Below are 21,735 nucleotides of genomic sequence, written 5' to 3'. Positions count from 1 at the left end.
AGTCATAGGATGCAATACTTTTTAACAAGCAAGAAAACCTCTCAAATGGAACTTTTCAGCTCAACCCTTCTCATTCCCAATAGTTGTTTGAAAGATGGGGGTTAGATTTCGTTCGACCCCTAAGGGTTAGTCGTGCCTGAAGGTGCCAATATATTGTAGCAGCCACTGAGTACTACACCAAATGGGTGAAAGCACACACATTGTCAAACAACTAAACCTTGAGCACTACAACATGCATTTGTGAACAAATAATAACGAGGTATGGCAGCCCGATTCAGCGGACCAATGACAAAGGCAGCCATTTTGTTAACCATGTTACCAAACTACTCACTATAGAGTTTAAGATGTATCACACACTGTAATGGCCATACTATCCTCAAGTGAACAGCCAAGCAGAGGCAACTAATAAAATCTTGATAGGAGTCACCTACAAGTCGTGCGGAGTTGAGGGTGAACATTGGGAAGAAAAATTGCCCTTGGTGTTGTTGGCTTACCGCACCTACAAGGTGACTACGAGACACACACTTTCAACTCATGTATGCACAACAAGAGGCAATACCTACTAAGTTTATGGTTCTAACTTCTAAGCCTATGAATAAACACTAATAACAGATTGGGTGATATAGAGAGCTTGCAAGGGAGGCTCTATTCCTTAAACTAATTCGATGAGAAAAGGGCAATGGCTCAATGGGTAACAAAGGTGGCACAACAACAGAGGAAATTTTGGCACAACATACATCTCTGTTAGATGACGTTAACATTGGGCCAATTAGTATTGAAATTTAATGGAAAGAATAAAATCAAGCCCAGTAAATTCAGAGTAAAGTGCCTCAGTCCCTATAAAGTTTCGGAGTTTGGAGCCAATGGAGCAATTTTATTATGGACAGTAGATGGCAGAAAATTTCTCCACGCCTTGAACATTTTGAAGCTCATAATTTATCATCAAAGGCATGTGTTTACCACATAGATCAATGGATTAATGCACACAGACTATGAACAAGAACAGCAACAATAGTACTCCGTTTATCATTCGCATATGCCAAGAGATTACATACAGAGCATAAGATCAGATAAGCTAGGATAAGATCCGATGATTTACAATGATCTCAGACAGGGTATAAGTACTTCCCACCGAACCTTCCCAAAGGGGTCCGTCGGCTACATAGCAATACTAATCTATCCGTCGGCTATAAATCTTTACCGACGTCATGAACCCATCGGCCACAAAATCTTTACCGACAACAACACCCCGTCGGCTACACAATATTTACTGATAACATCATCCCCCCCAAAGAAAAAGTCGTCTCCGGACAACAATTACAAAATATCTTAGACAAATTAACAACCAAAATACATTAACTGACTAACTACAACAAGATAAATTTGCTCCTGTCACATCCCTTTCACATTTGTCCCGTGCCTGCACCAAACTGGTCTCCAACTCACATTGCATCTGTAGCCTTTGCTAACACAATACTGGTTCCTACGCTGACCTTGATAGCCACCTGTGCTGCCAACTCTAGGTACACTGAGCCAAGTGTCGTTGTACTGCCTTCAACTGGATGATCAATTCCTCTCGAGCTCTCTATACATCCACCAAGACAGCCTCACGTCCAACACCTACTCCAAGTGCCTCTGGTACACACACTCCATGTCTGCAGCAGCTCCAAGTCTCATCAATTGGTCACACTTCCCACGACTAATAACTGCAACGACTAGGGCTCTAGGGGGCAATGCCCCTAACGGGGTCGAGGGGCAACACCATTGTGGGGTCTTGGGGCACTCCGAAACCCACACAAAACTGCATGGAACACACTATTTATGTCATTTTCTTCTAATCCCACACTCTTTCTAGCAATTGTTGATGTTTTCCCTTCCTTTTGGCACCTGTGTTACTCATTTTGAACTGCTTCAATCCGTCGTCTTTTTTTTTTTTTTTGCTCCTACCTAATTGCTCTATTGCTTTTGCCTTCCGATGGAGAATGAGTTTAGACGCTGAGCAATAACATCTCTCTCTTGCTACAGCACCTACCATAGATTTTATCTGCTACTTGGTAATGTCTCTTGCATGCCAAGGAGGCGAATGAGTGCTGGAAAAGGGAAGCCGCAGATAGAAGAATGAAACTTCAACGAAAATAAACAAGTGTTGCAACCTGTGGGACTACAATGCGACCGGCGAAAAGATACATAAATACACAACCCGCTGAACTACAAAACCGTCCGCAGATAGAGAAGTGTGTAGGAAATAAAGGAACCCGCAGAAGAAAGAACACCATCGGGAGTGGAAGAAGATGTCATCAAGGGAGAATGAAGACAACTCACAATCACAATGCAACCTGCGAAAGAATCGCACCACAGCATCCGTAGAAAAGAGTGTTGAGCGCCGGAGAACAAGTCTGAAAACCACCGTTATAAATAGACCACGGAAATTAAAAGGACACCCTAGAGAGGATCTTAGTCCACGGAAACAATTAAAGCTGCCATCACAAAAAGTCAATCTGTGGCTAAAAACAGTCACCCGTGGAGGAACCAAGTCCATGGAAGGAAAGGGAGCAGTGGAGTTCAATCCGCAAAAGATAGGGAAAAGCCACACTACGCCGTGGTTGAAAAAGTGAAGCCGCCAATGAACAAGATAAGCCCGTGGACACCAAGATGCAATCCGCAAAGAATAGAAAGCCATCCGCACAACAAAAGTCTGCGGGAGATAAAGGCAGGCTGTGGGGAACAAAAGACTTCCTGCGGAGACACAACCCACGGAAAAGGTGTCCACGGATCTATCCGCGAGACCCCTGTCCGGGCAGGCTCTGCTCACTCTTCGATCATCCTCTGGTTTCTTCTCTACTTTTCCATCAACCTTCGTTGTCTTTGGTTGTCCTTCTCCTTGTGTGATTTTCTTTACTTCTCCCTCTTCCTTTGTGATTTTCTTCGTATATCCTTCTTCCACTATGGTTTTCTTCTTTACTTCCAGTAGTATTTTCTTCCCTTCTCTATCTTCCTTTGTGATTTTCTTCACTTCTCCTTTTACTTTGTTCGCTCGCTTTCTTTTCTTACTCTTCTTACGCTTGCCCTTTCTTTTTTCATTCTCAATTTTTTTCTCCACCATTTCATTGATCTCCATTTTCTTCAAGAGCTCTTGCTTTGTCATTGTTTTCACAGTAACCTCGATCTCCTTCTCTGATTCATTCTACTGCAACTCCACTTTTTTCGAAGTTGACTCATCGACCTCATCTCCCAAATTCATGGTTTGTAGTGTGGCTTCATTGTGTTTCATCGACTCCCCCTTATTGAATGCATGGGCGAGTGTCTCATCCAGCGGTACACTCCCCTCTTTCATTTATCTGAATTCCCTTGGAAATTCATCTCTGTTGTGGCCTTCCTCCATTGTCAGTACATTGCACCTCTAGAATAGTTCATAGTCCTCTATCTGCCAGTGGTAAAGACCATTGACAGAATCCAAATCATCTTCTGTTGATCCTCCTTCCAACCACAGGACTCCCTCTTGATCTAGTACCATACACTGCCTGCCTTCATCTTCTTCTTCAGAATCTGATGACAGAGCTTCTTCTCCCACCATCTGGGTGTGCAAATCAATGACAAATTTCCTCCTTTTGCTATTAAGTGATAAAGTGTTTTTCTTCCAGTCATGTTTAACTCTAGCTGGAATTAGCCATCCGCGGCCTAGAATGGCGCTATATCCTTTTCTCTTCAACGGGATCACAACAAAGTCAAGCAGGAACAGATGTGTGCCAATCGTCACCTGTTGTGCCATCAGGACGCCGAGAGGTTTAATGCCGTGTTGGTCCACTGTCAGCAACTTAAATGTGGATGGCCACAGCGTCAACTGTCCCAACCTCTTCCAGGTATCCTCGGGTAAGACATTCACGCCGGACCCTCCACCAACAATTGTATCCGTCAACACATTTCCCAGAATCCCCATCTCGACGACTGTTGGATGTCATCCGGATGTGAGGGCTAACAACATTGGGTCTTCTCCACCGGCGGCAATTTCCTTCCCTCTTCCTGGTTCTCCTAGTAACTTAGCAGCTAGCGCGATATTTGTGAGTGTCGATCGGAGTTGAGGCATTGTGAGCAACAGATCACTTATTTTGACGGGTACCTCAGTTTGTAATATCTGGCACACGATGTTCTATTCTGCGCAGTTCCTTGGTGATGTGTTCGCGGTGTCCTTCAACCATAGTAACGTGAATCGGAATCGGCACGGCCGAATCGAATCGTGAATTGGGGGTGAATCGTCGGTGAATCGGCGATGAATCAGCAAATTTGAAAAAACCCTTTAAATGTAAAGATTTTAACAATTTAAGACTTATTTCATGCACCCTTTAATGAATATAACTTAAAAACACTATAACATCATCAAAGAGAATCTAACATACATAAACATGAAACATAAAATCCATCACATATGTAACTATGTTATCATTATGTACTAAAATGTAGATTGTATGCTAGCTGAAGTAAATAAAAATCAAATGATCATAATGATTCAAATCATAGAATCAGTAAGATGAAATCATGAAGATCTATTAGACATCAAATCATAAATGTATGTATAAATCTAAGATGAAGATCCATGAAAGTTTGAAACATATGTCTATCAGTGATTCAGTATCACTATCAATATCTATACAGTGTAAACAAAACATAAAAACAAGGCTCCAGCTCAAGCCTCATCATCCTCTAGCTCTGCTGCAGCCTCAACCTCAGCCTCTGAGTATCCAGTTTGCCTATGAGAAAGGCGTGTAAGGTAGGTCCTAGAGGACCGTCGAGCCATGTCCCCTGCATGGGCAATGGGCTCATGAATAACGTCGCTAGGGCCTGCATCTGTGCATGCGCGTGTGCGTCTACCAATGCCTGAACGTGCTCTAGCTGCCTCCTCTGCCCTGGCCACAACCTTAGCCTCTACATCCACCTGGTCAACCCATGCGCGGTCTTCCTCAATGAAGACTGGGTCCACGGTCTCTGTGATCCACTCTGATTCTGGATCAATCTCCTCTGGAATGATCGGAGAGGAGTCAGCGCCCAAAATCTGTCTGATCCTAAGACGAAGGTTGTAATGAACAAAGACAAGATCATTCAACCTCTGCACTGTCAACCTATTTCTCCTCTTCGAGTGGATGTACTCGAACATGGACCAACTGCGCTCACATCCAGAAGCGATGCTCGGCTGACTCAGCATGCTGATGGCAATTTTTTGAACATTTGGGGTTGTGGCCCCAAACATTTGCCACCATCTATCTGAACAAAAGGAAAAAACAAAAACAATTAATCTTATTTACAGATTACAACTCTAAAATTAATGCATTATATAATCAACTTTAAGTTTAGAATCTAGATTCATGAACATTGAATATATTATTTAATTTTTACCTGGCTGTAGTGTTGTCTGAGCATTTATGGCCATCCTGCCAGAGAAAAGTGGCCCCTCCTTATTGTTGAACTGGTCTAGCTCAACAATCGCAGCAGCGCTATTTTCATCGCTACTCAATCTCTGAATCACTGTGTATAAGCTAGTGAGAACCTCTGCATCCACCTTGAACTCAGGACGAAAACGAAATGCCGGATTCAGATAGTAAGCTGCTGCGTGGATGGGTCGATGGAGCTGATTCTACCATCTCCTATCGATGATGTCCCAAATAGGACCATACCTCTCCTGCACTCCTGCATATTGGGCTCTAATGGCCTCCTTGGCCCTATCCATGCCCTCATTTATGTAGCCCATAGAGGGCTTCTCCCCATCAGTAGTTCGTAGCAAAGCTACAAGAGGCTCAGAGATCTACATATAAAGTAAAACAAAAAATTTGAGTCAAAACTTAAATATAAAATAATATAACTTAAAGTAAAAGCAAAATACTAAATGTTAAATTGCAATAAATTTACCTTAAGGATTTCTGTAGCCGGTTTCCAAAAACCATCCTCATCAAATATGCAATCGGCCACATCTAACCCTACAGTGGTCGTAGCATAGGAAGAGCAAATCCACTCCGGCCCAACAAACATGCTCCTCAATCCATCCCTTGATGTCAACAAGGACTGCAAGGTGATGAAATTCGAGGCAAACCTCGTGATACCTGGGCGAGCTAACTCCTTGCCTTTTGTGTACTTCCTCATTGTGCTAAGGACAAATGCATGATTATAAATGAATTTGCATATGTTTTTTGCCCTTTCCACACATGAATTGACAAACTCAAGTTTGCCAATTTCCTCCAACATGAGGTCAATGCAGTGTGCCGCACAAGGGGACCAAAATATAGTGGGGTGCCTCTCCATCAAAAGTTTACCTACAACAATTTTAAGTCAATTAGAAACTCAAATTTCAAAATTCAAATAAATTTATTTTCAAAACTTGCAAAGTTAAAAGTTTACCTGTTGCAACATAATTTGTTGCATTATCCGTCACCACCTGGATCACATTTTGTTCTCCCACCTCTGCTATAACTTCCTCAATAGCCTCACATAAATATGTGGCATTTTTCACATGTGCGGAAGCATTAATGGATTTTATGAACATGGTATATCCTACAATTAACAAAACAACGAATTATAATATTAAATGGATCATTAACGAATTAGCATTCAACAAATCAAAATTTACAATGTATGTAGGAAAGTAGAATGATCAATCACCTCCACAGGATACAAGAAAATTGAGGAGTGTTCTATTCCTCCTATCGGTCCAACCATCAGTCATGATGGTGCAACCCTTTGCAATCCATTCCTTTCGGTTCTCCTCAAGGTCAACCCTCATGTCCTCTACCATCTCATCCAGGAGGTATCCGCTCAACTCAACCTCAGTTGGGGCTTTAAACCCCAGACCACAAATAGCAACCGCATCTATCATATTCTGCCAATAAGGAGCCCTGTCACAAATAAAAGTTTAGATGTCAAAGACTCAAATTATAAAACAAGTAGATATAATTAAAGTTTTACTTTAACTTTTAATTTTAGCTTTAAAGAAAACAAAGAAAAAATAATCAATTACCTGGCTGCAATAAATGGAATGTTGCAAAAGTACCAAAATTTGCATATCTCCTTTCTGGCAGCATCGTGAATCTCCTTGTTCAAACCCATGCCCTCAAGCGTGGGTTGGGAACCAGGAGTAGTGCGGGGCACAAAGTAACTATCCATTCTGTTTTTCTGCACTCTAGGCTGCAATAGATTGGTGTGGGACTCTGTCTCAGTATGTGACCGACTAGCACTAGCACTAGCACGAGTAGAAGAACTAGGATAAAAAGGAGGCCTAGAAGAACCCTCTCCAACACAACCTACGGATGCGGAAGCTGATGCAAATGCAGATGCAGATGTGGATGAGGCTGCGGATGCGGGAACATGGGAGCCAATACCCCTTAACCCTTCAACTTGCATTTTCCTATTTGCTTTGTCTTTTTCAATTTTTTCTAATGCCATTAAGCAAGTGCGTTTTGCCTCAGGAGTTTGGTGAGTGCAAACTGTAACATCATGTCCAGGTATAGCAGCAATGTGGAATTTCAATCTATAAATACCCCCGGAAGTTATTTTTTCTTTACAAAACATGCATTTTGTTTGATATTTGGTTCTTCCAGGAAACTCTTCATTATATTTCCAACATTCATCTTTTTTACCCATTGGAATTTGTGAAAAATGAGAGCAAAGGCTGCTGCAATAAAAAAATTTATGTAAAATATCAAAGTTTGAAGCTAATAAAAATTAGAAAACAACAAACCCTAGCTTGCAACTTAGTAAAAATAAAGAACATTCAAGATTTACACTAAAATTCTTGAAAACTATAGAAATTTAACAAAAAACGCATAATACACTGAAAATTTAACAAAAAATGCATAATACACTAACATGCAAGAAAAAAATAAGCACTTACCTCTTGCAAATGAGTTGAGGAGTGTTGATATTGGCTCCTTAATGCTCCCAAAGCAATTGATGGGCTCCCCACATGGCCTGCTGATCTCTTTGGTGCTCCTCCTTCTTGCCAGTTGGAAACCTATGGCTTTTCTTTTCTCTTCTTCTCTCTCACTTTTCCTCTCTTCTACTCATGCTTCACAAATAGAAGGCCCTTTAGGGTTATAACAAAGAGAATAGGTCAAAAACAAGTGATTTTTTTAAAAATTTCAACTTCCCTTTTTACATGCCGCGGGCGATTCATAGCCGATTTTTTAAAGCGATTTTGGCGATTTTTACATGAATCGCCTGAATCGGCAATTCAGGCGATTCATGGCCCAGAAATCAGCGATACCGATTCATGATAAAAAAAAAATTGCGCAGGATGAATCGGGTCGCGGAATCGCCGATTCAGGCGATTTTTGGGCGATTCTCGTTACTATGCCTTCAACTAAGATGTCTCCGCCTGTGTTGCTTTCTCAATTTCCTTCCGTACTTCCTCCAACCTCTTCTTTTCCTCCGCTAGGTTGAGGTATAGTTTTGCTTGTTTCCACGTGATTGCCAGCACCTCCTCTTCATCTGTCCTGATGGTGATCAGATTTACTCCAAACTTCGGGCACTTGACATCTTCATGATCGTCGGGTCCGCACCATTTGCATAATAATTTTGGTGTGTTTGACATTGTACAATCCCGAGCAAAATGGCCTCACAGATTACATGCTTGGCATTGAACTATCGATCGGCCGTTTGCATCATACTGAATTCGACTTCAGCTGCCATTGTTATTGTTGTTGTTTTGCCCTCTGCTATTATTTTTGTACCCCCCCGAAGTGGCACCATCAATATTTGTGTTTCCATTCCCTCCTAACGTGGAAGCTGCTTGTGTCAGGAACACTTGTTGAGGTCCTCTAGTTTACATGTTGAAGGGACATTCTTTTGTCGCAGAACTAGTTCTTTGGACAAGACCCTTTAGTGTGATCTTTTTTCTTACACTCTGTACACCATAGCTCGCTGCCTTTTGTTTCTTTCTACATGTTCTTAAATTCCTTCATCATACGAATCATGTCCTTCTGGAGGGCTCGGACCTTCTTGCTTTTGCTTTCATCATCATTGTTATCTTCTACTGAAGATGTGTCGTCATCTGAATCCGACAAGCTACTCTTCTTCTTTTTCGTCTTCGACTCACTTTCCAAGTTCATTGCCCAATTGTACACTTCAGTGTATGACGATCATGACACGATCTTCATCTTCTTTCGCAGCTTCGAGTGAAGGCCTTCATTGAACCATCTTTTCTGTAGCCCATCAGCCGGCTTATTCTCCATTTTATTGATCAAGTCCTTCAACTTCGTGGCATAGACTCGGACTGTTTCATTCTTCCCCTATTTTCTATTGTATATCTCTGCAACAATTTCGTTGTCGTCACGCAACAGTTGAAATTCGGCAGTAAACTCCTTCTTAAGGTTGTCCCAAGTGGTTAAGTTTTGGGGATCTGCATCAGGGAACCAGTCGATTGCAACACCCCGTAGGGTGGCTGGAAACTGCCGAACCCATTCGTTTGTATCAATTATGCCATTTGCCCTCCAAATCGTTTCACATATTTTACAATGTCGGATTGGATCGGCCATACCATTGCCATCAAACGTTGGTAGCTTTTCCTTTGGTCCCACCATTACTACTGAATTTTGTGCACGAGCGTTGTTCGGTCCTACAACACTGGTGCTATTCACTCCACACTAGCGCTTTGTACTCCCACACTGGCAATTTGCACTCCCACACCGTGGCTTTGCACTCCCACACCAGTGATCTGCACTCCCACACCAACGGTCTGCACTCCCACACCGGCAATCTCTACTCCCACACCGAGAGTCTCTCCAACAGTTGTCTTATCTCCAACAACTATGTCCTCTAGTAAAGAAGGGTCTTCCCGTTCCGGAAGTATATCGCAAACGAAGAGTTCACTCCACACTCGTGCTCCCTCGGCACTCCGAGCCGTGCGAGTCGATTCCCTTCCATCTGAATTTCCTTGAGCTGTGCGGATTTCATCTTTGTCCTTCAGCTTATTCTTATTTTTGTTTAACTGATTCGGCATTAGTTGTCATTCCAGCCTTTGTTCCAGGTCCATCAAGCAACGGCACCAAATGTTTACCACATAGATCAATAGATTAATGCACATAGACTATGAACAAGAACAGAAACAACAGTACTCCATTTATCATTCGCATATGCCAAGAGATTACATATAGAGCATAAGATCAGATAAGCTAGGATAAGATCCGATGATTTACAATGATCCCAAACGGGGTATAAATACTTCCCGCCGAACCTTCCCGAAGGAGTCCATCAACTACATAACAATACTAATCTATCCGTCAGCTACAAATCTTTACCGACATCATGAACCCATCGGCCACAAAATCTTTACCGATTACAACACCCTGTTGGCTACACAATATTTACAGACAATAGCAGGAAAGTTAGAGAGGTGACAGTTCGCATGCGGATAGAAGGAATAATTTAGACTTGGGCACCAATTTTTTTTTAAAACGAAAAAAAATTAAAAACAAAATAAAATTAAAAAATAACCTCAATGGCAACTTAAGACACAAAGCGCATATTGATAGATGCACTGAAGAGCCAAAACTATAAACATTATACGTACATCAACGAAAGACAAGCATTTGGAGGCAAAAAATCACCGTACGGTTACAAAAGCATTCGAAAAATCACAAGTAACATTAGATAGAAGGAAGAAGGCGCTCCAAGAAGAAAGGAGGATAAGTAGTTACTTAAGCGGTTTCTCAATTTGTAAGAGAAATCAAATTGCATTCAGCCAGTAAAAGACATTGGAAAACACAATTATAAGTAGGGATTTCAGATATGGACAAGAAGGTAAAATTTCTACATTCAGGAGTTTGAATTGCAAGACAAATGCAGGCAACCGCGAGTAGCAAAAAGAAGATACGGCCTAAGGTTTAGAAGGCTGCCCAAAAGGAACAGGTTACATATCAAACCGTTACCTTTGAAGGACTCAATGGACTAGAATGTCGAAAGTGGTGCCAAGAAGCCCTTGAGACAGATGAGGTGAAAATTTCTTGGAGCCTAGAGTTCATTATGCAATTCAAATGCCTCCATTTCCTATCTTGAATTTTGAGACTACTCAATGGATAATGATTAATATATTTGACAGGTATACTAGGAAGAGCAAATTCGAGTATCAAAAGCATGTGATAATGGTTTCACTCACAGTTGCCAACTTCACAAGGGTCTTTGGCATATAGGGGCAGATGGCCACAAAGTCAAGGTAAAGACACAAAAAATGACACAAGAATGGCAGGAGTTTTGGATCAACCATATTTCCAGTCTCCTCACCCAAGCAGAGTTAGAGTCCAATGTGAAGGCAACCAAGGGTAAAGGCATCCAAAAGGAATTTATTGCAGAGGGCCCTTGGCAATGCATACTTGATGTAATAAAAAGTAGACTTACTGGAGCAATAAGGGCCTTAGACATTGCTTTACCACAAATAACTGATATGGATGGCCTCATGAACAGAGTTGTATATGACTAGGCATCAATGTATGAGTTTATGACCATGAAACACCAAACATTCTACATGATCCACTAGCCTATTGGCCTATATTTTGGAGGCTACACAGTGGGAAATTCTTGTGGATGCGTTGGAACTAGTGTTCCAATGCAAATTGGCAGCCGGAAAGACTCCATCTTTTACTGGTAGTATTTGGATATTGGAGGGGCAATGACGAGTCAAAAGAGGCATAAGCAAATCATAGAGGAATCTGACCCCGAAGATGTTGATAGTGGCAAGGACACCACCGCAAAGGCTTCTAGTAGTGACTCGACAATGGATGATAGTGATTTAGCAGAAAAGGAGTCCACTTGGATGGAACCTAACCCATTGATTCAGTTCATGCAGCCTCTTCTATCGTCCTCAACACATTTGACTCCCACGAGGATGGTGAGTTCGGCAATTGAAGTAGAGGCAATAACACCCTTGGAAGCACTCGGGGCCGCTGAGGGTGAGGCCTCACCTACACAGGTGGTAGCTAAGGGACCTTCCCAAGGTGCCCATGGCAGAGGTGGTAGATATTGTAGGATTGGAGAGAAGGAATGTGATAGGTGGCAAGCAAGAGAGTAGCCAGGATATTCTAGAGGGCCAAGTTCATCTAGAGGTAGTAGGGTCTAATGTCATAGTCACTATTGATACTAAGCTTTTAGATGATCTCCCACCTCGAACAGGTCCCTCGAAGGCAACCATGAGTTATTGGCTTAAGCAAGGATTCACGATGTCACTTTTGGAATCAGTCGGCTCTGCAATTCTTTCTCCACGACGAGAGGAACCTCCAAAGATCATGGATGTAGAGATTGAGTACTCAGCTATAGAGAAGAACAAGACAGAAGGGTTGGTTACCGAGCCAACAGTGCATGAGGTCAATGAGCCCCTGACAATGGGTAACGTTGTGCACTTGGTCGAGGTAGGGATGCAATTGGAGGAAGATGAGGTAGAAGCATCTTTTGCAAACTTGGTTACCAAAGGATGTCGAATAGTGGTTGTCGCAAAGACTCAAGCCTTGAGAGGTGTGGCTGCTAACTTACGACATCTCCTTACCTTTGTGCAACAAGATTGTCTCGCAACTTTTATGGAATATTTCGAGCAAGGGTTATGGCCCACTAAGGAGACCCACTGATGTTGGAAACATGGGTTGTCCTTAGGTGTAGAGGTTGAGTACTCACCTATGGAGAAGAACAAGAAAGAAGGGTCGGTTATCGAGCCAATAGTGCATGAGGTGGATAAGACCCCGGTGGTGGGTAAGGTTGTGCACTTGGTCGAGGTAGGGATGCAATTGGAGGAAGATGAGGTAGAAGCATCTTTGGCAGACTTGGTTACTTGAGGATGTCTGTCGCAAAGACTTAGGCCTTGAGAGGTGTGACTGCGGACTTACAGCGTCTCCTTACCTTTGTGGGACAAGATTGTCCTGCACCTTTTATGGAATGTTTTGAGTAGCGGTTCTGGCCCGCTGAGGAGAACTCGGAGATGTTGCAAACATGGGTTGTCCCCACGCCAGCAATAGAGATCGAGGTATAGGCTCTTACCTGTTAGATAGAGGAGGCTTTCCGTGAGGGGTACTACTCTTTGAGGCAATCAAAGTATGTCTCCACTAAACATGAGGCTGCATTGGCCAATACACCGAAAGCAGAGGAGAAGCTAACAACCAAATTAGAGGCACTATAGCGAGACTTAGCTCAATGTAACCAGGAGATGGAGGTCGAGAAGACCGCATGCATGGCTATTGAGGAAGAATGGGCCAGAGAGACAGCCTTGTTAGAGCAGCAGTTGGCAGCGACTAGCACTGAGAGACAAATTTTAGAGTCTAGGATGGTCCAAGTGAGGGAGGAAGCTAATGAGAAGGAGAGAAAGCTTCAGGAGGCTCCAATGATAGTGAAATCCACCCTCGACCTTCAAACGGTTACACAGCACAAGCTGAAGGCAAGAACTACACACATTCATGAGCTACGTGCACAATTGGAGTCACCCACGGTGTAGCTCGCCTACTATGGATCAGCAGACATTCTTTTCAAGGACACTTCCTATGCCCCTTTTTCTTCTTCTTAGTCATATATTCTATAGCTGTCATCATTCCCATTTTGTTGTTACCGTCCCGGACATTTTGTATGTTGTTGTCCAAAGACGACTTTCTTTTCGGGGGGCATGATGTTTTCGGGAAAGTTGGGTAGTTAAACAGTTAGACATAACTGAGGGAGTTACATAGGTGCGATGGTTCCCCTCCCATCCCTTCAAGCATTATGTGTCTTAAGTCTCTTTATAGAACGAGATATGAAAGTGTGGAAATACTATTGTAGACGATGATCATTGAATGAATGAAATGTTATTGAGTTCCCTCTACATTCTGAGGTGAGTACATTACTTTCTGTCTGTATGCGATAAGTTCCTCTTACCGCACGAAGGTAAAGATTATAAACCTCTTCATAATTATTATGACTCAATTTTAATGCACTGCTTGGTATACCCAATAAAGGACTAACTCTAAGGTTAAATGCAACACCAAAAGTCCCAGACCTGAGATTAACCATTGCTTATGTTAAATTTAAATAAATATGATAAGTCATAACATTTGAGGCACCCAGGAAGAGTCATTAAAATAAATATTTCAGTCATAATGTTGAGCCACTTGGAAAATCCAACGAGCCAACAAAACTATTAATCAATAAGGGTACGGGCAGCGTAGATAGACTAGAGACAGAAAAACATAGATTGTTGAGAGAAAGAAGACTGCAAACTCATTAAAATTGATATGGTCATGCATTTGCCAAAATTAAATGGGATAAGACATAAGTCAGACTTAACTGGTAAGGAAACTGGACAAGATAAATGAGGATGCAAAAAAGCAAAGTGCAGAAGAGAAACAGATTAGGGTCATAAGCTATCGGTAAAGACATTGAGGATATTAGACAGCAAGCCTCAAAGATATGTGACCCTTATATTTCTTTTTGTTCATGTTCACTATTTAGTGATGAGATTCTGCTATCTATCACAGCCAGAGTCAAAACTCAATGAAAATCTTAAGGAATAAAAATTAAAATCTGTTGTTCCAGTATAGATAGGCCACATTATATTGAAACCATCTCATAGCAACAACAGATAAAGTGAAACTGCTTTGTATTGCTCCTATTTTCTCTGCAAAACCCTTATTTACTGCATCTATATACACTACAAATGTAATAAGCCCAGCTTAAATCTGACCACAATTAACCCTGATTGCTATTGTAATTCCGTCAAATAGTTTATATGCAGCCTTGGAGCTTACTGATGTAATGTTTCAGTTTGAAGTAGCTTGATAGAAATGGATGCTAAGACTAATTTAAACACCCCTTATGATGCCCACAATCTGATCTTCAAGCAAATATGCAATTCTTTTTCGATTTGTATGCAAATATATGGGAAATTAGGTATGCAAAGACAAGCTACAGCTAATAGACATTTTGTAAAATACTTGCCACGCATCATATCATTTGCAAGAGTACCTATTGAGATCAGCTACTAATATCTCCATTTACAATGTTAATGTCAAATAGCCAAGACTCTTGGCAAATACATGTAAATTAATGAGCAGAATATCACATACAGCCGTACCCTTAACTAAGCAGCTAAATGTTATCTAATATGCATTTAAAATGACAAAGAACCTGTTTTAGGAAATCGCCTTGCATTCCTTATGAAGAAACAGTGGTTATTCCGGAGGTTGAAGACCATATGCAACCTACACAAATTTCTGAAGAAGTCGCCCCTGTTCAGATCTGAGGTGAGGAAAATAAAATAATCTGAGCTGCTTCCCAGCCTCCAATAACTCCTAGCACCTTCAGCATAACCCTACGAATGATGCGCCCCAATCTCCAATGAAAATCGAAGCAAGTATGAGCTGCCTTTGCCAAAAATTTAATAATAACACCTGCGATTAATATGGCATCCTAGGAGATTAGGCTTTGCGATTTTTTTTGTAATTTTTTGACTCCCAAACAAATGACGAAAAACACCCTAAAAAGGGGTGCCTGAACCAAGGGTCGGCAGCACTCAAGTTGTCAAACAAGTACTGCCCAAACAGTAAGTTTCGAGCTATAATTTGAGGCCCTGCTTGTCAATTCGAAATCCCAATAAAATGCATCAGACCTTGCTCGAATTTGCTTGTTTGGAGATATAAAATGCTAATTGTAATCACCCTTCCACTTGCAAAAATCAAACCCTCAGAGGCTGTAGGTAGAAACTTCCTTGAAACAAATCTTTCAATATTGCAAATTAATCCAACTTGAGATAGCTGAACGCTAGCTCCAAAGTGCAACCCTTCAGAAGATATCTCACTTCCTCAGTTATGCAAATCCAAGGGAGTTTTCGTTCCCAAAGATCTAATGAACATTTGCAGACCAAATGACTACAAATTGCTCCAATATGATTAGAAGATGAATCCACAAAATATCCTGCCCAAATGGATGCCTCCAGCTCTCAATTTATTAACTTTCCAAAGAAGTCACTAGGAACTTCTAGAAACATCTTTTATAAAATCTTATTATAATGCACTTTATTATAAAATAACTTAATAAAATAAAAGTGCAATCTCAACTCAAAATTAGAACATGTAGGCCCCACTCAACTGGATGTAGGCTTAACTATGACTCTCTCTTCAAAACATTTGCCTACGAGAGTCAATGATAGGCAAATCTACTATGGAAATCATGTCGCTAGAAAGGGGACATGACAACAAAACTTTGCCAATTAAGTTTTGTAGTGTTGCCTCCATGTTGTGATTACAAAATCACAAAATCAGCACCTGAATTCATTGTTCTCCATTTTGAATATGCTCAATTGAGCACTTGCTTAATTGGGACAATCAGGTTGCTAGCAATTAACCATCAATCCAATACTTTAACATAGTGGCAAGAACTAATAGTTAAAATCACAAAAAAAAGAGCCATATCATAGTTTAATGTCCTATTTTTAGCTCACCATTGTTCGTGGCTTGGATTAGTCTATCAGTGGCCCTCGTAGGCTAAGCCGGTTAGAGGGTCTCAGTTGGCAAACCCAGAGGTGATTTCCCATTCTAGAGGTCAGGGATACTTAGGATTTATCTTCGTTGGATGAGTTTGGTACACTTACCATTTATAGTATGCACATATTTTAGGTATTCAGGGTTTCTATCTTTAACAGGGCGCCTGAACAGCTTGGTGTCAGTGTTGAGACTGGGTATTATTGACTAGAGAAGTTACTTGTGCTATACTCATGTAAGTTGCTAACAACTAAACCACAGATAGCTATTACTAGTATGGACGTTTGATGAAATTGTGATATTAATGAATCAGTCGAAAAACATAAGAAATTGATACTGTAAACTTCAATCTTTCTCAATTTAAAGCATGGAGATAGTAAGCAACAAAGTAACGAATATAAAATTTGTAATGACGACTGTGGAAAAAATTATAATGCCAAATGCCAATTTTGAATCAAACATAAATAACTTTTTATTTATTCCCACATCCTGTAAGAATATGGAAACACAAATACTGATAACCAAATAATAAAAATGTTCTATCTGATCATTCTTCTGAATTGTTTAGGACCAAATATAACATGGTTCTGAGAAACTTCCTGGGGCAGAGTGAAAAATCAGTATAAAAGACAGCATCTGCAGCATAAAAGAGTAGTGAAACATGAATCTTAACGCTACTCCAACAATGGTTTGTGCAATTTCCAATTCAGTATTCTATTTCCATACAAAACAACCATTAATTGGACCGTGTGCTCTTGAATAAGACTAGCAAAAGAGCATGTACAGTCTATAACTACTCATCTAGAAATGACATCATTTTGAATTCAAACTAATATGAACAATAAAGTTGCACCATTCCCAAAGCATTTCTAATCATAATTTACTATTAAAATTCATTGCAGGAAAAAGAAATTCATGACAAATTTGTATATAAACATTAAATTCACTGTTTGGATTCATCCCTTTACTTGGCACCCTATCATTCAGAAATAAGTCAAAGAAATGCACCTGTAATAGAACTGTGAAAACTTCTGGAATTGTCTTCAAAATCTCAAAAAGGCACCGAGACCCAAAAAGGCTGCGCAATACAGTGCAGCATAATGTTGCACAATGCATATCTTGAGGGGTTTTTCCTGAGTTCATAGGAATTGCATTCAAAAGAAGGGCACAAGAATTTAACCATATATGCTTTAACCGAGATTACAATTAGTAGTAGTGAGACACACAGCACACAATAAATATCATTCCTTTCCACTATGGTTCGCAAGTAATGCAGATGGCATATTTCATGGATTATTATGAATTATTTTTGTAACCAGAACATTTGAAACTCATTTTAACTGCCGATGGTTAGTATTGAATACCACATGCAAAACATAGAACCCATTCTGACTGAGCATATTAATAACATATTTATTGCGTGTTAAGATAGGTAAAGAAATTGCATGATAATATACTTACGTATACAAATTTCCAAGATATCAGTGACAATCTTAATGACCCTCACATCATTACATTGAGACTCCCCAACCTGAGAAAATAATGAGAAACACATTAAACTCATTTAATAAGCATCCTCCTTACCCATAAATATTGGAAACATATATCATTGTGCACACAAAGGAGAATGATTGCTTACATGAATATGGCAAGCATAATCCCTAAGGACTTCACGTAGAACTTGAGGGTTCTGAGAGCTACTGAAGATGCCCACTAATCGCTTGACATAAAATGCTTCACATTCACTCTGTAATGAAAACTAAAAAGGTTAGCTCACTCTCAGCAAAGTTCATTAAATGATTATATAAAATAATGGATCAAAAGAGGTTTTCAGTTTTTTGAATGTGAATAGTAATCATAGAGGATAATGGAAGTATACAGCTATGTAAAATCCCAATCAAGAATTGCATAAAAGAATGGCAAATAATCTGAAATCAAGGTAGATAATGGGTGCAGTGATTTGAAATAAAATAGTTAGGGAACGTCAACTGACACGGCGTTATACTCTATACAACAGTTTTAAATTATTATACAGTCTTCCTTAGATTCGCACAGAATTAGCTTCTCTTGGCTTTGTGATAACAAATCAGAAACCTAAGTCTCATTTAAGCATATATGAATTGGTCTACGTCACAAAGTTCAAATTCAAATTCAAGTTGAGCGATCATAGAATTTGGATGAAGTTTAGCAAGTGTAAAAATTTGAAAAAAAAATTGACATTAATTTCACCTTATATAATTATTAATTTTTGAATAGAAGCAACATATCAGCAAAATTGTCCAAATAGTTTAACATCACTGAATAATTTAACTAAATTAACTCCATACGACTTTAAAATAAGACAATATTATATTAAATTTAAATATAATTAAATTCAGATGGACTTCGGGTAGGGTAAATATTCACATAATAAAAAATTCATGAATTCCTCTTGCTTCAATATCTGAACATTTGAATCATTTTGTGGACCATACTGCGTGAAAGTGAATCCTCAAAATAAAACAATCTCTCAGATGCAAGAAATATTAAAGTAAGATCAGTAGCAGTTTGAGTTACTTTTGATAAATCTACAGACGACAGGTTGAAAATTATCTATGCAAACATAGTTTATATATGTTATACTTGGACCTCAACCAAAAATATGTCTAAACCCATCCATACTGATAAATGTATCTTTAGTAATAAAACTCAAAAGTCAGTCTGTAAATCGCTCTGATGATATAGGAAAACTGCATGCTTTCTCAAAACAAATGAAGATCATCTACCAGCTATATCTAATATTTTTCTGTTACAAGTATATTAGAATGCCTGGAACGTGCATTGTATAGATAATCATTTCAATTCACTCAATTATACCATCATCAGCATACATTAGTCCTGCACACACCACTTGAATGCATATTCATCAGCCACCATAATGAATTCACATATTCACTAATGGGTACCCGTGGTACCTGGTAAACAATGTGAGGCTTGTCAGGAAATGTTCCTGATAAGAATGACTCCTGATGAATGCTGAAGCGACGATTCTTTCTTGTATCCATCAAAAGAGCAATACTGGAAATAAAATTATCTCTGTCTTCTACAAAATACTGGGTTGGTCGCCAGAATTTCAGCTCAATTATAACTTTCTTGGGGATTCCTACTGACACAACAAGACCCATTACATCATCCAAGCTGCAGCACAAGAGATGAAGAATAAGTATATCTATAAGAAAAAAAGTCTGACCAATGCAAATTTTGTTTTAACCTACACTCTCCTTGTTTGGTAATACACCTTTTGAAACTATATGCATGAGCTAAAATAACTGCAAAAAAACAGAATATAATTTAATTCTCTATTCAACAAATATGTGCACCAAGTCAGTTATTCCATTAGGCTGAAATTTCGCTGAAATCTACATGTAACTCCCCGAGCTGGAATTCATAAACAAATTATTAATGATTATCTCAATAGTTCTCACTAGAAAATTAGATGATGACATATTCTATTTAGAACATCAGGCAACGGAAAGAATTTCTCAACATGACTCCTTCATGGCTCTTCTAGGAGGATGTGAACCTTAGAGTTGGAATAGGTGGACAAAAAATTATTCATCTGAAACTACTTCTGCTACGCTCATTTTGAATAACTATTAATGCCCTAATTAGGCATACACTTATTCAACTATACTTCAACTCATTCAGGGAATTTTGATATGTTACCCTGAGTTTCTGAGACAAGGGGACGGGGGGATGAGGAAACAGATTTCCCAGACAGTTTTTTTTTTGGTCTAAAATAGGAGACGGGAGGGGACAGCTATATATATTCACGAATTTCAGAATTACATAACATTGTCACATTCATCATAGCAACATAGTTTAAAATTATCGATTTCATTCATCAAATCAACATAGAACATAGCATCAAATCAAATCATTGTCTAAGAATTGGAACATAGGATGACATCAAATGAGAGAATCAATCTGTCATACATTAGACTTTAGAGCCCTTTCTTGTGGGTTTTGGAGGAAAACCGAATTTGTTGTGCCAAATCTTCCTAGACGGGTAGCAGCCATCTTGTTTGGGCAGTAATCAACTACAACAATTTATTTCTTGGCAATTATTGCTGCTATGGGCAGTAATCAACTACAACAATTTATTTCTTGGCAATTATTGCTGCTATCGGAGCATTATCAAAGTTGAAAACAATCTGAGTGTTCCTCAGCCCAGCAGCAATCATTTCAAGGTCTGCACTATGAATATCAAATAGAAATCTGATTTACCATCTATTAATATTTTTTTTAAAGCAGGCAGTCCCCAAGACGGATGGGAAACAGCTATGGAGTCCCCAGTACGATCAACACCATCTGGAAACGCGTTGACCATTTCCAAAGTTTCGGGGACGGGTTTCCGATTTTCTTTCTTGGGTGGGGACGGCTTGGAAACGTTTCTGGCCGTCCCCAAGTCCCCAAAATAGGGACGGTTTCTAAAACTCAAGGCTTAGGGATGGAAACGCGTCCCCAGGTAACATAGGAATTTTGCTTGCCTAATATTTTGACATGTATATGGTAAGTGATAATCCCTGCCATCGTAGGGAAACAAATTTGGATATGGTACCATTTTCCAATTGGCTTCAAGGCTCAGAAATAAGTTTAACATCAAATATGGTAAAATAAGGAAGACTATCCATTACTTCAAGCGATCAATTTTCTGCTTCAATATATCTGACCACCAAGAATACAAATAACAGAAAACCAAAACTCCAAAAAATTACTACAAGAATATCAAATGAAATAATGAATTGTTTTAGCAACAGTAAAAAGTGACAATTATTAAAATAGTTGAATTCTAAAGTCACAAATTTGAATAGCTCTAGCTAAAAAATGCAAAGTTGAACAACGACAAAACCAAGAGTGATGCATGAATCAAATTTTAAATGATCACTGAAAATGTGACAGCACAACTTAATTAATACTAGATAAACACACAACACGCTATCAAATTTGCAGAGAATTAAAGAGTTTTTATCATATAAATCTGCAAGAAAAGTAGTATACCATTGCTGAAATCAAAATTTTAAGAACCATCTATTTTAAATAAGTATCCACATTGTGAGTGCTTGATTTAGGGTTTCGGATTAAGAAATTTGCCAAAAACAACGCACAAAAACTGAATCACAGAAGCAATACCCACGAAAAATTTGCAATTAAATGTGTCCCAGACTGGGGTCCATTTGTAATAACCCCTACCAAATTTTAACAACCTCAAATTTCATAGTTTCAGAACAGT

At 39.6% G+C, this 21,735-nt stretch overlaps 3 protein-coding genes across 3 annotated transcripts in view; all 3 read right to left on the bottom strand.

The window, feature by feature from the left end:
- LOC149550607 (uncharacterized) overlaps window positions 1-21,735 on the bottom strand; it is a 291,830-nt gene that overhangs the window by 134,929 nt on the left and 135,166 nt on the right. The window contains exons 6-9 of the mRNA XM_089793598.1: window positions 19,418-19,640; window positions 18,103-18,210; window positions 17,925-17,994; window positions 17,472-17,596 (exon numbers count right to left, since the gene is read on the bottom strand). Coding sequence (XP_089649724.1) covers window positions 17,472-17,596; window positions 17,925-17,994; window positions 18,103-18,210; window positions 19,418-19,640 — 526 coding nt within the window. The remainder of the gene's footprint in view (window positions 1-17,471; window positions 17,597-17,924; window positions 17,995-18,102; window positions 18,211-19,417; window positions 19,641-21,735) is intronic.
- On the bottom strand, window positions 4,545-5,584 carry LOC149550609 (uncharacterized). Its single transcript, XM_089793600.1, has 2 exons — window positions 5,389-5,584; window positions 4,545-5,256 (listed from the first exon to the last, which is right to left on the bottom strand). Exons 1-2 carry the CDS (start codon window positions 5,420-5,422, stop codon window positions 4,682-4,684), a joined length of 609 nt encoding a protein of 202 aa, XP_089649726.1. The 5' UTR covers window positions 5,423-5,584; the 3' UTR covers window positions 4,545-4,681.
- Window positions 5,543-7,626, bottom strand: LOC149550608 (uncharacterized). The gene is made up of 5 exons (XM_089793599.1): window positions 7,001-7,626; window positions 6,646-6,878; window positions 6,385-6,537; window positions 5,899-6,299; window positions 5,543-5,794 (listed from the first exon to the last, which is right to left on the bottom strand). Exons 1-5 carry the CDS (start codon window positions 7,621-7,623, stop codon window positions 5,627-5,629), a joined length of 1,578 nt encoding a protein of 525 aa, XP_089649725.1. The 5' UTR covers window positions 7,624-7,626; the 3' UTR covers window positions 5,543-5,626.

Source organism: Cupressus sempervirens, chromosome 7 (assembly GCF_028749045.1).
Source record: "Cupressus sempervirens isolate cs-2001-9-10 chromosome 7, ASM2874904v1, whole genome shotgun sequence".
Taxonomy (NCBI): domain Eukaryota; kingdom Viridiplantae; phylum Streptophyta; class Pinopsida; order Cupressales; family Cupressaceae; genus Cupressus; species Cupressus sempervirens.
This window is presented reverse-complemented; position numbering and strand designations above follow the sequence as displayed.